This window comes from Melanotaenia boesemani, chromosome 13 (assembly GCF_017639745.1).
Source record: "Melanotaenia boesemani isolate fMelBoe1 chromosome 13, fMelBoe1.pri, whole genome shotgun sequence".
NCBI classification, from domain to species: domain Eukaryota; kingdom Metazoa; phylum Chordata; class Actinopteri; order Atheriniformes; family Melanotaeniidae; genus Melanotaenia; species Melanotaenia boesemani.
Window position 1 is genome coordinate 7,122,771 of NC_055694.1, and position 14,565 is coordinate 7,137,335.

A 14,565-nucleotide genomic window follows, 5' to 3' on the forward strand; every position below is an offset into this window, starting at 1 on the left:
TGTATCAATATTTTGATTATCTTGAATTATTAGAAGGTGGAATTCCTGTTTTAAAAGTTGAAAAAAGAAGAAGAGAAATAAAAGAATGAGCAAAGACAGTAATAAAAGCGCAAAGACTGCGCTCCGCGGCCAAAAGCAACCCAGGACGCACCAGCAGATTTTGGTCCAGAAGAAGAAAATGGATCCATCCTCAAAAGATGCCCAGATTGACTCTGATATAAAGGAGACACATCCAAATGAGTCGGAGTCCGTGGTGGACGTCAAACCAGCGGAACTGCAAGCGAAGCGCGCGGAGAAAGCGTCCTCCGGTGCAGGCACAGAGTACCCCGGAGCGCAGAGGAAACTTTCGGACGCCAGCAATGCCTCGGAAGACCTGAGCAAGGACTCCGGCTGCCTGTCTGGAAAACTCTCCTCCTCAGACAGCAGCTCGGAAATATCCGACTGCGCCTCGGAGGGCAACAAGCGCGACTCACCGAGCAGCGATAACGAGTTAAGCTGGATAGAAGGCAGAGCTTATGTGAGACCGGACAGCGAGGGGACAGGCGCGGGCAATCCGTGCGCAAAAGCTGCGACAGATACCTGCGCGCTCCAACCTGATGCGGCAGGGGTCATTCTGCAGAACTCTGCAGGGGAGTTTATGGATTTCATGATGGGGGGGACAACTGATGATCTTGCCAGAGAACTGGAGGACATGAGGTCAGAGAACGAGTATTTGAAAGTAAGTTTACTCTAATTAAATTAATTTAGTTCGCCATTTTAATTAGGTTTGTGTGACATCCAGGACAAATGCTTTTGAATTTCTTCTTCTTATATATTGGTCTGATATGTTTTGTCAGATCTTTCAGAGCATGAGTCCCCAGGCTCTAAACCCAAGAGCCGATTTTCTGTAGACGTTTAGACCGTGTCAGCTTTCATTAGTTACTGCATGGAGACGCTGTCGTACAAGAATCAGAAGTCACGAGTGAATTATTAGAAATGATCAAAAACCATGGAAAAAACCTACCTATCCTTCAGAGTCCTACTGAAACTGGGTAACCTTTGTCTGAAAAGATAATTAGACAAGCATAAACACACTGTCAAGTCTTAATTTGTGGGTTTTAGAAGAAGGGAAGAATCTTGTAACACAAAAAACTTTCACATTTATTTGATGAGACTGCCTTTGGTTGACTTGAGGCATTCACGGTCAGACTCTAAAATCCTGAATGTCATATGTGAATCACAATTTGGAAGCTAAGTGCAATTATATAAAGTCAATGTGGAAAAGAAAGTTCTGTCACAAGGTTTCATTTATGAGGACACAACAACCTGGCCCTCAGAATTAGACAAAGGCAAACACAAATGAACAACAGCATAGGACTTATTACACTGGTGTACTTGGGATCATTGTCCTGCTGCATGATCCAATTTGGGCCAAGCTGTCAGACAGATGGCTTCACATTTCACTCTTGAAACCTCTGGTATACAAGGGAGTTGCTAGGACATTCACTTCTGGAAAGATTGGCTGCTATCTTGAATGTTTTCCACTTGTGAATAATCTTTCTCACTGTAGAAGGAATGAAGGACTCCAAATAGTTTGGAAATGGCCTTCTAACCCTTCCCAGATTGGATATTCTTTCTCAAAGACATACCCAAATCCTCCAGACCAGCGAACTGCCAAAGTGTCTGCTTTTGTAGATGTGAACACACCAATGATCATTTGGCAAGTGTATTTGGTTGGCAACACCTGGCTGATGTTCACCCTCCTATTTAATGCAATAAGGGCGAAATTAGTCGTTCACAGACTGCTTCTGCTCGTAGGTCAGTTTTTGCACAATATTCTTCATCTGAAGTTGTATTTTCCTAATTTTTGAAAATGATTTCTTGTTACATAAAATCTTATAAGTGAAAGAGGGTGCTGATTGATGTCACATTGGATCTGTGATGACAGATGCAAGCTGCATTGGTTCATAATTGTAGCTTCATGTACAAACAAATAATATATACACTTGTGCAAACTTCTACTTTTCCAAGCAAAAACATATTCTTTCTTTGTTTTAATAATTACACTTTGGTTTTTCCTGTGGTAGGATGAAGTGGAGGAGCTTCGTTGTGAGATGCTGGAAATGCGCGACATGTTCCAGGAGGAGGAAGTGTACCAGCTGCAGGAGCTGCAGCTGCAGCTGGAGCAGGCCAACAAGACGTGCCGCATCCTCCAGTACCGCCTCCGCAAGGCTGAGCGCCGCAGCATCCGAGTGGCACAGACTGGACAGGTGGACGGGGAGCTGGTCCGGAGCCTGGAGCATGACATCAAGGTCCAAACTTCTGACTTTTTCTCCTGAATGGATAAATTCTACTGCAGTCATTGACATCAGAGCAACAACATTTACTGAAGCACTGCAAATCGACCCTCATTTCAGTGCAATAAATAGTAAAAGTCTTGCTCATAAAAAACAGAACACTGTAATCAGATGACTTTATGCTGAGTCATGGCTCTTGAAAATGCTCCCTGCTGTTTCTAGGAGCCACAAACGTGTCATTACAATGAAATGTCTTCATCATGCATCCTGTTTATATATATATATATATTTTTACATACTATTGTATCATTATGTGGTCAGTTATTCATGAGTATAGAAAAAGAAAAGAAGGGTAATCTTTGTCGGAAACAGCTCATTTACTGTTAAAGAATGTGGGCATAGACTGTTTCTCTGAATCTGGGCAGTGTGTGGTGTAGGATTCCTGACAGCCTCACTCTCACCCGCTTCCATCGGCTCTTATGGTAAATTCCTGTCACAAGAATTTCCTTGTAAAAATCTCCCAGCATCAGCCAGACCAGCTGCAACAGAGGACAAAAATCTTCATGAGTGGAAACAGTGCTTTTCTCTACTGGAACTACAATAGCATCATTTTAATTTCTTTTCCTTATTTTTTGCTCTGGCTACAGGTTGCAAAAAGTGTGTCCCTCCACCTGTACAACGAGCTGGAGGCGGTGCAGAAGAGGAATTCTCATCTGGAGTGGGAAAATGAAGCGTTGCGGGAGAAGACACAGCAGCTGGAAGTGGCCAAGCAGGTCTTACAGACTGAGGTGGAGAAAACCAGAGAGGTGACAAATTTACACTAAAGCCTCCATCAGTCAAACAATAGTTAAACTTTTAAACTTCACAAAGGCAGCTTGATTGAGTTTTACACATTATGAGCAAGTCGTGATCCGTGCAACAAGAAATCACAGCTAGCTGATAAAATCTAGGACATCTTGTGACACTTAAACTTATTACTTCAGTACTTTAATGAATACTTTTCAACCACAATGATGATTGAAAGTTCATGACCTTTTAAAATGTTCTACAATTCTCCACTTACATGACCTAAAACATTATCAGATTTAAACACAAGTCTCTAAAAGTAAATAAAGGAGCCCAATGGCATAGAAAAAACAAAAATGTTATGCTTGAGGAAAGTTATTCAATATTACATATCAGTGATGTAAAGGTACAAAACTTTTCTCTCTGTATCTGTTGTAAACTCCTCAAAAGGAAGAAAATCAAGTCAATGAGACAAAAATGTAATATATCATTAAACAATATGGTTTGATTGGTATCTAATAATTTTACTAAACAACTATTATGTTTTTATTCACTTGTAATGAACCGTTTACAGTATATCTACTTGCCGTGGGTCCACATACATGGAAACTGCCATATTTGTCCCAGTGTTTTTACTATGGTGTCTCTGAATGGACAAATAACTCTGTGTGCAAATTGAGAAACCTCTGAGCTTTAAAATTGCACTTTGATAAATGCTAGAGAACATTTTGGGATAAATAATGATTTAAAATCTCCAAAAGTAGTTACCTGTAGTAAAGTCATCACTGTTTCTGAGGCCACTGGAGCCACTCACGGATAAAAAGGTTTTTATATCTGGAAGAATTTTGGCCACTGACGGCCACCATCCACTCGGAACTGTGCTTTGTGTTTGAAATCATTTTAATGCCCATGTTTACCTCACAGTAATTCTTACACACATTTAAGAATAAGCCACAAAACATTATACAATATTACATATGAGTGAGATAAAGGTGAACATTTACTCTCGATACCCTTGGAATTGGGCAAAACCTAAATATCGCAATAAAAAACTTTAAATAGAAACAACCAAATTTCTAAAAACCTCTCAAAAATTGCTAAAAAGTTTTTTTGCTGTCTTGACGTGGTTTTACAGATCTGTCGATATAGAAGTATATCGCAAAAGTATGATGGAAACACTTTTTTTTTGCATTTACAAATCCCTGGATGTGACATGGGGGGTCACATGACCAGTTCATTTCAAGTAAAGATGGCGAGGTGTGAGGGGACACAGGAGGAGACAGAACTCTTTTAAAAATAAAAAAAAACTGCCATCCTTGATAGCAAACAACAATGAAATGTTGCTATACATACCAAACATAACTTCACAACTTTAAAACTCCGTGTTCTGGACACGTTTGATGGTACAGTGACATTAATTATGCACAGTCGTCACTGCCCAGCAGCGTCTCAAGGCTGAGAAACCATACGATACAACACAGAGAAAAATTTCTATAGCTCATAAACATTAATATCAGGCTCTACAGATGGTTTTCCAGTTCAACATGATACACTTCAACAAACCTGTTTCTAAGATCAGAGTTTGTTAGATCGCCACTCTTAAACTAAAACAAGTCCATTGCTTAAACTTCACAGTCATCCCACTGACTGAAAACTCTTGACCCTTCAGTTAACCACCCATCTTGTCATGGTTACCGTGTGGTTGGACAGAAGGCAGCTAGGCTTTTTTTCCTTGGTTCTTGAGATGTTTAATTTCTCATCTGAAGAGCTGACTTTATTCAACATTCAGAATATCTGCTTATTGTAGAAGTTCACATTCTTTTTGTCCCTCACAGACGTGTAACATTAGATCCCATCCCTCAAAGGATTAATGACCAACTTAAGTCTTTTTTTTCTCGTTTCTTTGACTGGGTTCTCTTTCATCACTTCTTAGGATTTATTCTCAAACATAAAACTGTCATCTGTTTCCAACACCACTATGTATTGCTTTCTTTTTCTTTATTATTTCCTGGCCCTGATTGATGCAGTCTGTTTTCAAGGCTTGTAAATAATATATGTGACAGAAAAATGGCCGACTTGCTCAATCAATCATTCAAGCTTTTGCTTAAAGTTAAGTCACTGTTCCGATTAATGAATGTTTATTTATTCTGAGAAACACAGTTCAGTTTGTTAAAGACTTCTAAACAGCTGCAGATCATTTCAGAGGAGGGTATTACACAGTGTATAGTAAATGCCTGGAAAGCATCAGTAATAAATCATTGTATTGGATTCAGATATGCTGCCTGAACCTTGACAGAAACATTAGCCTCCACCAGACAACCTTCATAAACCTCCATCCCTCTGCTCAGGCATCCTCCTCTCCATTCCGCCACACAGCTGCACCCATCCAGCCAGCTGTCCCCCTCATCCCTGTGTCACCTCCATGTCAGGCGACACATGACCCCCGATGTGAATCTGTGATATGAGAGGAGGGCTCGGCCAGCAGCTGCCTGGAGCTGGGGATGGGTGAAGCAGCTTGGTATGCTGAGGCCTGAACTCCAGGCACAGCTGATATCGTCGTCTGAGCGGACAGAAAAAAGGCAAAGAGGGTGCAAGAGATTACAAAAATAGACTGTCGCTTTCTGCCTTTCTGCTTGTATTAAGCTCAGCTAAATCTGGTTCAGCTCGTATTATGGCCTTCAAAAAGGCTTCAACATACTGACCTACAAGTATCACTGAACTTTTTTTTTTTTAAGGCCAATGCTCCTCAACACCTTCTGAACTTCCTGCCCGCTTTGTTTTTACTCTCGTGAAGCCTTCGGCCACCTGGACAAGCCAGCGTGGACTCCAGTGACATGTTTTCAGTTTAATCCAGGATTCAGTGCTTTGGCTTGAGCTCAGTCTGGTCCACTCATCTGAGGCAGCTGCTGGCCCCTTTGATCCCAACGGGGAAATCCACTTAGATTACCTAATCTAGCAGCAAAACAACATGGTGCAGAAAGATGTGAAGGAGAACTAACATTTCAGAGTCTCACGCTGTTTTGCGAGCCGGTTTGCAGGAGTAAAATGGAAACAAAATCCCACCAGATCAAAGTAGAGCCATGCAGACCTGAACAATAACACAATCCTGCTGAAGACCAGAGACAAAAAGATGGACGCTGCACACAAAATTACAGCAAATACTCAGCTGACTCAGTCAACCCATTAAAATCTGTTCTTATTTGTCAGCAACTGCTTGTCAGCTCACAGTTTACAGTTACTAACTGAGCTCTCAGGCCAACTGACACTGAAGTAAAACCCCTCCTTCTGTTTTTCACCTTCAAGCTTGAATATAAGACCTCTATTATTAACACGGTGACATCCTGTTTAGTGTTTGAGACTGTGCCTCCAGACAGAAGCTTACATTCCTCTCATACTCAGACTTACAAATACATTTATTTAGAGAAAATAATAATTTAAGAGGAGAGAAAATGCTGTATTTAGTGCTTTTGGACATGTCCTTAGGCAGCTTTTAGAAGTTATTTTGAAGTTAATTGAATTTTATAGTTGATTTGAGCAGAAGGGCTAAAGACAAGTAATGGAGAAAAACAAAAGCAACATAACAAAAACGTCCTCATTCTAAAGGAATGGAAGAAGCAAGTGCTTATTTAAGCTCACCCTTTCTCCAAACCCCAACAACAACCAACAAATACCATAATTTCATAGTTAGCATACATACCACGGTCACATTTCTCTTTAATAATAAGCACTAGGCAATACCATCATATTAATATACATAATATACATGATATTATAATGAAACTATGCAGTAATAAAAATGCAGTGATGATGATGTTAATCTGTATAAATATAAATATTATCATTATCATAGTCATCATGCATACCATTGCCACATTCATTATTAGCAGTAGTTACAAGGTGGTATTATAATATACCATATATCATGTTATACTAAACTATGTCATAATAATAATAATAATAGATGTGACGATGATAATAATACTCAACCTGTATAATACCACTATAAATTCAATCCTAAACAACAACACATGATGGTATAATAGAGCTGAAAAGTAGTCATAATAATAATAATAATAATAATGATAATAATGACAATAGCATCAGTATTAACATATATTTTCAACAATAATAATTCTAATACATGTAATAATAATCTGTTATTTCTGGAAACACCTTATGATGATTAGCACGCTTTCTCACGTCTGTGCTGTTCGAAGACCATTTCCTTGTATGCTGATTTGAATGTGTGGACATTTGGACATTGCTTGTGCTTCTTCTCCAGTCATGGATAAACCAGACAGTTCTAACTTTATAAATGAGTTGTCCTGTGATATCTGTCATTTGTTTAACAAAAAGAGTGTGTATGCATTGTTTGATTTATGAAAGACTTGATTTTATTCCCCAGAGCTCTTTAAAGAAGAGAAGCGTGAGATCAGCAACCAGTAAGGGAGAGAAGAGGCTTTCTCAGCACATAGAGGTTTGAATTACGTTATAATCTCTACATGTGGCTTCATCTGTGACATATCTCCTCATCTCCTTTGCTTATGAGTGCATCCATTGTTGTTTGTTTTCCTAAAGGATGACAGTGCTGATCTCAAGTGTCAGCTCCACTTTGCCAAAGAGGAATTAGCTCTCATGTGCAAGAAGCTTGCCAAGTTGGTTTCTGATAGCGAGGCGATGCGTGAGGAGCTGGCCAAATACCAGGCCGCGTACGGCGACATAGACGGTGCCCAATTGCTGGAAGGCAAACAAAACTCTGCCTATTCCAGGGAGACAGAGGTCAAAGTTCACCTGAAACTGGTGGAAGAGGAAGCTACGCTTCTGAGCCGGCGCATCGTCGAGCTGGAAATGGAGAATCGCGGGCTGCGAGCTGAAATGAACGATCTCAGAGAGAAAGTAGGAGGAGGGGAAGAGGAAGATGTTTTGGAGGAAAATTTGACAGTGACTAAGGAAATGAAGGATGGGGAGAAGAGTTTGAAAATGGGACCAACAGTATACCTGCAGGGTAGGAGCGAGGAGGCTAGAGAAGGTGATGCTGAGAGATCGTTGTCCTGCACCCAATCACAAACTGGCGGGATGATTAAAGCATGTGACATAACTCGAGAAGGTCCTGTAGGTGGTGAGTGGGACCCTTCAGACAATCATGAAAGTGATAACAACAAAAAACTTGACCAAGGACTGAAAGGGCTGACTGTCAAAGACTATGAAACTCTTCTTGCCCTCAGAGATCATTCCTGCATTTTGACTTCAGCCATTCAGCTCCTGGCGACAGCACCCAGAAATGGCCACGGCTCACCTTCCTCGTGTGCATTCACCTCTCCAACAGACCTGAGCTCCAACGGGAAAACACAGGGATCTATATGTGAGGCTTTGGAGCTTCTGCATGCCATGCTGCTGGCCTTCATTGGAAGGATAGAGTCTCTACTAAGAGGAGAAGATGACTGCAAAAATACAGTTTACAATGAGAGATGTGCTTGGGATTCCTACATTTCCTCCTTTCTCTGTGCAAATCACAAAAATATCAAGGAGTCAAAGATTAAACAGGAGCGAATTGAAGAGCTCTGCGCCACAGAGGTGAAACAGAAAGCCAAACAAGTGAGGCAAGGTGATGCTACAAACAGCAGCAGGGATCCCAAAATGCAACTGCCTCTGCAGATTCTCTGGGTCCTCCATCAGTGGTGTAAAGTTACAGGCCCTGACATGGAGGGAAAAGAGGTACGATGAAATATGTCACTGTTAATGTTACAATTTTCAAGCTAGATGTTTATCAAACTGTTAAACATGTAAAAAAAAAAAAGCTTATGTGGATTTTTTTTTTTTATCCAGGGTAGAGATAAAACCATAACTGTTCTGCTGGGTCTATTGCAAGATCTCAGTGCAGAGCTACGAGATGACAACGAGGTCCCGGCCGCTCGCCATGAGGCAGCTGAGGTAAGGATGCTGTTGACCCTTCAGGCTTGTGTCTCCTGCTGTGTGACACAGTGGGAAGCCCTGCTGATGATCTCTCTCCCTGGCCACAAGTCCTGACAGTTCAACAAGCATCACGGGAAAGACTCATGCCAGCAGATTTAGGCTAATCTCTGATAAGGGCTGCAGCCAAACAGGACTGGCATGCTCAAATCTATTCCCTGAATTTACTAAAATTGTTCTCTTCATCATGCATAGCCAGGTTTTCAATTTGACCTGCACAATTTTTTCCACCTGATCTTCCAAATGCAAACTGCATTAATGCATATTCTGCATGATTAAAAATCAACTTGAAATTCCTGGATTTATTTCTATAGCTTGTTATTTTTCCTTCTTACCCCCCCAAAACCGACAGTAATCCTTCTTTTCCTCAGAGGAACATTTAGTTTGATGTGATAAATAAGACTCTGCGATCATGTCAGCGGCTTTGTTAGGCAGCACTCCAGCTTTAGCAAAGCTAAGTGATAAGTTTGAATGGTTCAGTTCCAATTCCCACTTACTGGCTGCACTGGGGACACTAAATAACATAAAACTTAACAGATAAGGATGCCAGTATCTCTAAATCACATGCTGTTGTGATCAAATTTAATTGTACAGTTAGTGTGCTAAAGTATTATAAGCCTCATGTTGTGGATTTGAAATCATTTACAGTCAATGCCATATATATTTGGACATTGACTCAAGTTTAGTTATTTTAGCTGTTTTCAAGGCATATTTGTATTATCAACATGGGCTTGAAGTGCAGACTCTCAACTTTAATTTGAAGGTATTCACATCTAAATTGGAGGAAGTGTTTAGTAATTACAGCTTTAGTCCATTTTTCAAGCAACTAAAGGTATTCGGACAGTTTGCTGTAAAGCTATTTGCTGGGTTGCATGGGCGATTCCCTTATTAATCTATCATCAGTTTAGAGTTGGAAGCTGTTGCTGTGAAATTAAAACTGACCATCCTTCTGCTTAAAAATTAGAAATCCATCAGAGAGATGATAGAAATGTTAGGACTGGCCAAATCAAGAGTTTGGTGCATTCTGAGGAAAAACAAGCCCACTGGTGAGCTAGATGTCCATGGCAGACGACAGAGATGAATGATTACAAGATCCTTTCCAATGTGGAGAAAAATTCCTTCACAACATCCACCCAAGTGAAGAACCCTCTCCAAGAAGTTGATGTATCAGTCTGTGAGAATTCCAAAGAGAAGACCTCATTATAGCAAATACAGAGGGTTCACCACGAGGTTCGAACCAATAATCAGCTTCAAGAATGGTAAGGCCAGATTAGACTTTGCCATAACACATCTAAAGAAGACGGCCCAGTTATGGAAGAGCATTTTTAGACAGATGAAACTAAGATCAACCTGTACCATGAATGATGGGCAGAAGAAAGTATGGAGAAGGCTTGGAACAAGTTGTGATCCAAAGCACAGCCCATCTTCTGTAAACATGGTGGAGGCAGTTTGATGGCATGGGCATGCATGGCTTCCAGTCGCTCTGGGTTACTGGTGTTTATTGATGATGTGACAGAAGACCGAAGCAGCTGGGTGAATTCTACAGTGTAGGAAATAATATGAAGGGAAATACTTTCTGCTCAGATTCAGGACAGAAGCTGATTAGACGGTGCTTCACAGTACAGATGGAAAATGAGCCAAAACATAGTGCCACAGCAACCTTTTTTAAGGCAAATAAGTGGAATATTTTGCAACCCGATCGAGCATCAGTTCCACTTGCTTAAGACAAAACATAAGGAAGAACGACCCACAAACAAGCACCAACTGAAGACAGCTGCCGTAAAGGCCTGGCAAAGCATCACAAGGAGAAAACTCAGTGTTTGGTGATGTTCATGGCTTCCAGTCTTCATGCAGTCATTCTCTGCAAAATATTAAAAATGAACATTTTATCGGTGGTAATGTTAACTGTCCAATTACTTTTGAGCCCCTGAAATTAGGAGACTTTGTATAAAAATTGTTACAATTCCTAAATGTTTCATAGAATATTCTTGTTCAAAACCTTGAACTTCATCTAAAAGTCTGGACTTCAATGACATCTCAGTCATTTACTTTCAGACCCAATGTGGTGGCATGCAGAGCCCAAATCATTAAAACTGTTACTGTCCAAATATTTCTGGGCCTAACTGTAACTCTGACACTGAATGCTTGTAAGTCATAAACATGTCACTCCATCCCATCATCTCTCCAACATCTGGGAGTGAGTCACCATGATTTTGGCTGAAATGTTGTTTCTGTCTTGGCTCAGCATGCTGTCAGTGCCGTTCTTCAGGATGGACAACACTGTGAAACTCTCAGGTCTGTGTATTCCACAAATCTTTCCACCTTGTTGATGATGTCACATAAGCTGCAGGACATTTACCTCTTTGGCTTTCCTCAGAATCTGCAGCACAAAAGAAAACAGACTGAGGCGTTTGTTTTCTCCACACGGCCCCAGAAGGAAGAACTGGTGCTATCTGAGTCAGGAGGCTGCCCAGCTGGACCGAGAGGACCCCATTAAGACATGGGACCATCTAATCATGCCGCTCAGCTTCCCTGATCTTGATTTTGAGCAGATGTCTGTGCAGAGAAGCCATACAGCACCAGAAAAGTCGACCTTCCGCATCTACTACAGCCCCCCATCAGCCCGGAGGGTCCAGCTGGCTCAGCTGAGGCACAGCCCTGTCGCAGACGGGGAGTCTGTCGACACCTCCTCCCCTTGGTGCACGCCACCAACTTCCTTCTCTCAACTTTGTCTGGGCTCCTCTGCCAACCTGAGCGACGACATGAAGGAGATGACGGCCAGCTGGAGGCACACGGTTCACATCAGCTCACAGGAGAAGAGAGGAAGATTAGCAGGTCGCTGGGTGGACGTGGCCTGCTCAGGTACTCAGACCCACATGAAGCCACAGATGGTGAGTGTTGGTCAGCAGACAGATGGGACAGTGAGAAACAGCCCCTCCAGAACCCTGAGCTCCTCCCTGGTCGCAGCCCGCTCTCAACACATCTCCACCTCACTAGATGGAATTGCAAGTCGAGTGGAGAGGTCCAGAGCATCCACCTCCTCCCCTAAACTGTACCGCAGACATTCTTCTCTCTCCTCGTCCCCCAGTTTGAGCTCCTCCTCCTCTTCTACATCCACCTCCAGAGATCGAGCGCTGTGGAACACAACACCCCAAAGTTACTCTGGTCTCACTTGGACTCGGCAGAAAAGTCCCAGATCAGGTGCAGGACACAACCACAGCCCCACTAGTAGCTCCACCAAACTGTCAGGGAAATCTCCCACCACCAACCGTTGCGGCTTGGTGACAGAGTTTCTGCGCAGGGTGAGCGGCCGGGCAGACAAAGCAGCACCAGGGTCAGCCCAGAAGACGAAGAGCAGCCTGAAGAACCTGGAACGTGTTCCAGTGAGGCCTCAAGCCGTTCCACTGCAGAGGAATGACAGCGTGACCAGGATCGTCAACCAGAGGTTCATGAAGCAGAGAGAAGAGGTCAGTCGAGGCCACAGAGAGGAGAAGGGGAGCAGCCTGAACCAGAGAGTCCGACACAGCCATAGCACCGCCACAACAGAGGTGAGTGGAAATAAACCACGGCATCATGCACGAAGATGTCTGACTGTTTATATCACATCAGTAACAACAAAACAGAACAACAGTACCCATTTGATTTAAGAGCCCTCAGGCTCACACCCACAGACATGCAACAAGTTTAGAATAGAAATGCTAAAAGATGCTGAATCTCACATCTGCTATGATACAAACAGTTTCAAAGCATTTAGGATTATTCATCAGTTAATACAATTATTTTGATCTGTCCTGTAAGGATGTGCTTGTTTCGGTTTTGTAACTATGGAAACGTAAAAGTTCTTAAATCTGACTGTATCAGGAGACGACAAGGTACTTTCACATAATTCAAAGAGTGAATTATTCCTCATAAATTATGATTGATTGCATAAAAAACTACAGGTTACAAACCTAATGAATCCAAAAATGATATTATAAAATACAACTACTTACTTATAGTTTTGTTAGTTACTTCTAAGGATGTTATGATTACAGATTTTCTTGGTGCGATTATTGTCAAAAAAAATAATCACGACTTTACAATTACTGCAATCATTATTATCAATTAATTTCCCTGCACTATAACTGTCTAAAATCCCATGAACGTTCTTTATTGGTCTTTTTTCTTCTTTTTTTACATATTAAGGCATAAACATCAGAGTTATTACTCATGCCATTTTAAAAATCTGAATCTGACATTATCTTGGCAAGAGAAGCCGAGATAATGTCATATTGGGCATGTAGGTGCCTTGTCACAACTGAATCCACCAAAAACCACTTATTCATGAAGCTTCTGATAGTTTTCAAGGCTTATATTTAGAGGATGGCCGCAGGATGACCTGTCTGATTAATCAAATAACCTTGTTTTCTTCCGTGTGCAAGTCATGCTCCTCTGCCTTATGGTTCAGACAGGATCTTCAATGGAAAGTGACAATATTGAGGAATCTTTATGATTAATTAATCATGCCGTTTATACTGTGATTAATTGTGAAATTAAAGTAACCGTGACATCCCTCATTACTTCAGTCATCCTTGAAGTAACCACCCAAAGGTTGAAACCTACAAATATTTAATCATTTTATCTTTATCAATATGTTTTCTTGTTTTTTTTTTTACATATATTTATTGATTTTCTCATTTATACGAGGCATATTGCACATTAGTATATACTGAAAGCAACGATCTAGTGGCCTCGCAAACATAAACTCATCTTGACAAAAAATTAATGAAAAACATTATTAAGGAAAAAAAAAGTCAATCAATGAATAAAATATCAAAATACATAACAAAACAAAATCAAACTAACATACAGAAAGGGTATCAAAATATTGTTTCATAATACACAAGTCCACATGGTCTAAATTGCCAAAGTAGAAAAAATTCAACTGTAGGGGTCATTTATAGTTTCAAGTAAGTTAAGATTAAACTTCTGTCACCTCTAACCTCATACCTCAGTTTCAATATGTTTTCTTTAGAATTTCTGAACTAACATTTAGAAAATAAAAAAAATATTAAAAACTTACTAAATGTTTTCTCAAAGCCAAAGTCAGCATGTGTGTCCTGTAAATAAGTGTCTCTGTTCTCTCTGAGCAGGATGGAAACTACGACTGCAGCTCCAGCAGCACCTTGACCTTCTGCTTCGCCCGTCCGTCTCGCTCCAACCAGAGACAAACGTCAATCCCCGGAAAACTCCACCGACACAGATACTCGCCTCCGGTGAGCGCAGCCGCAGGCTCCAGCAGTGGCTGAAAGGGAGGGAAACCAGCAGCTTTTACACTTTTACTAATGTCAGAATTAAAAGCAAACAGACAAAAAATTAGTTTATTTGTTGTACAGATTTCGTTAAATGACTCAACTTTACAGTGATTTCTTTAAAACAATCATCTGCTTTAACAGATGTATGTAATATTAATTTCCTTTCCTTGTGATTTCTTTTGTACTATTTTAAATGTGTTTTGGAAAAAAATAACTTTGTTTAATTTAATAAACATCAA

At 40.9% G+C, this 14,565-nt stretch overlaps 1 protein-coding gene across 1 annotated transcript; it reads left to right on the forward strand.

The window, feature by feature from the left end:
* The first annotated feature begins 178 nt into the window (after positions 1 to 178).
* LOC121651804 lies at positions 179 to 14,453 on the forward strand. Its single transcript, XM_042004225.1, has 9 exons — positions 179 to 718; positions 2,067 to 2,291; positions 2,924 to 3,082; positions 7,468 to 7,539; positions 7,641 to 8,777; positions 8,889 to 8,993; positions 11,278 to 11,327; positions 11,410 to 12,580; positions 14,165 to 14,453. Exons 1-9 carry the CDS (start codon positions 179 to 181, stop codon positions 14,318 to 14,320), a joined length of 3,615 nt encoding a protein of 1,204 aa, XP_041860159.1. The 3' UTR covers positions 14,321 to 14,453.
* Positions 14,454 to 14,565: the final 112 nt, after the last annotated feature.

Coding starts and splice junctions, on each gene's coding strand:
- LOC121651804 (XM_042004225.1), top strand. CDS start 179: ATGGATCCATCCTCAAAAGATGCCCAGATTGACTCTGATATAAAGGAG. Junction 8,778..8,888: donor CTGACATGGAGGGAAAAGAG/GTACGATGAAAT, acceptor TTTTTTATCCAG/GGTAGAGATAAAACCATAAC. Junction 12,581..14,164: donor ATAGCACCGCCACAACAGAG/GTGAGTGGAAAT, acceptor CTCTCTGAGCAG/GATGGAAACTACGACTGCAG.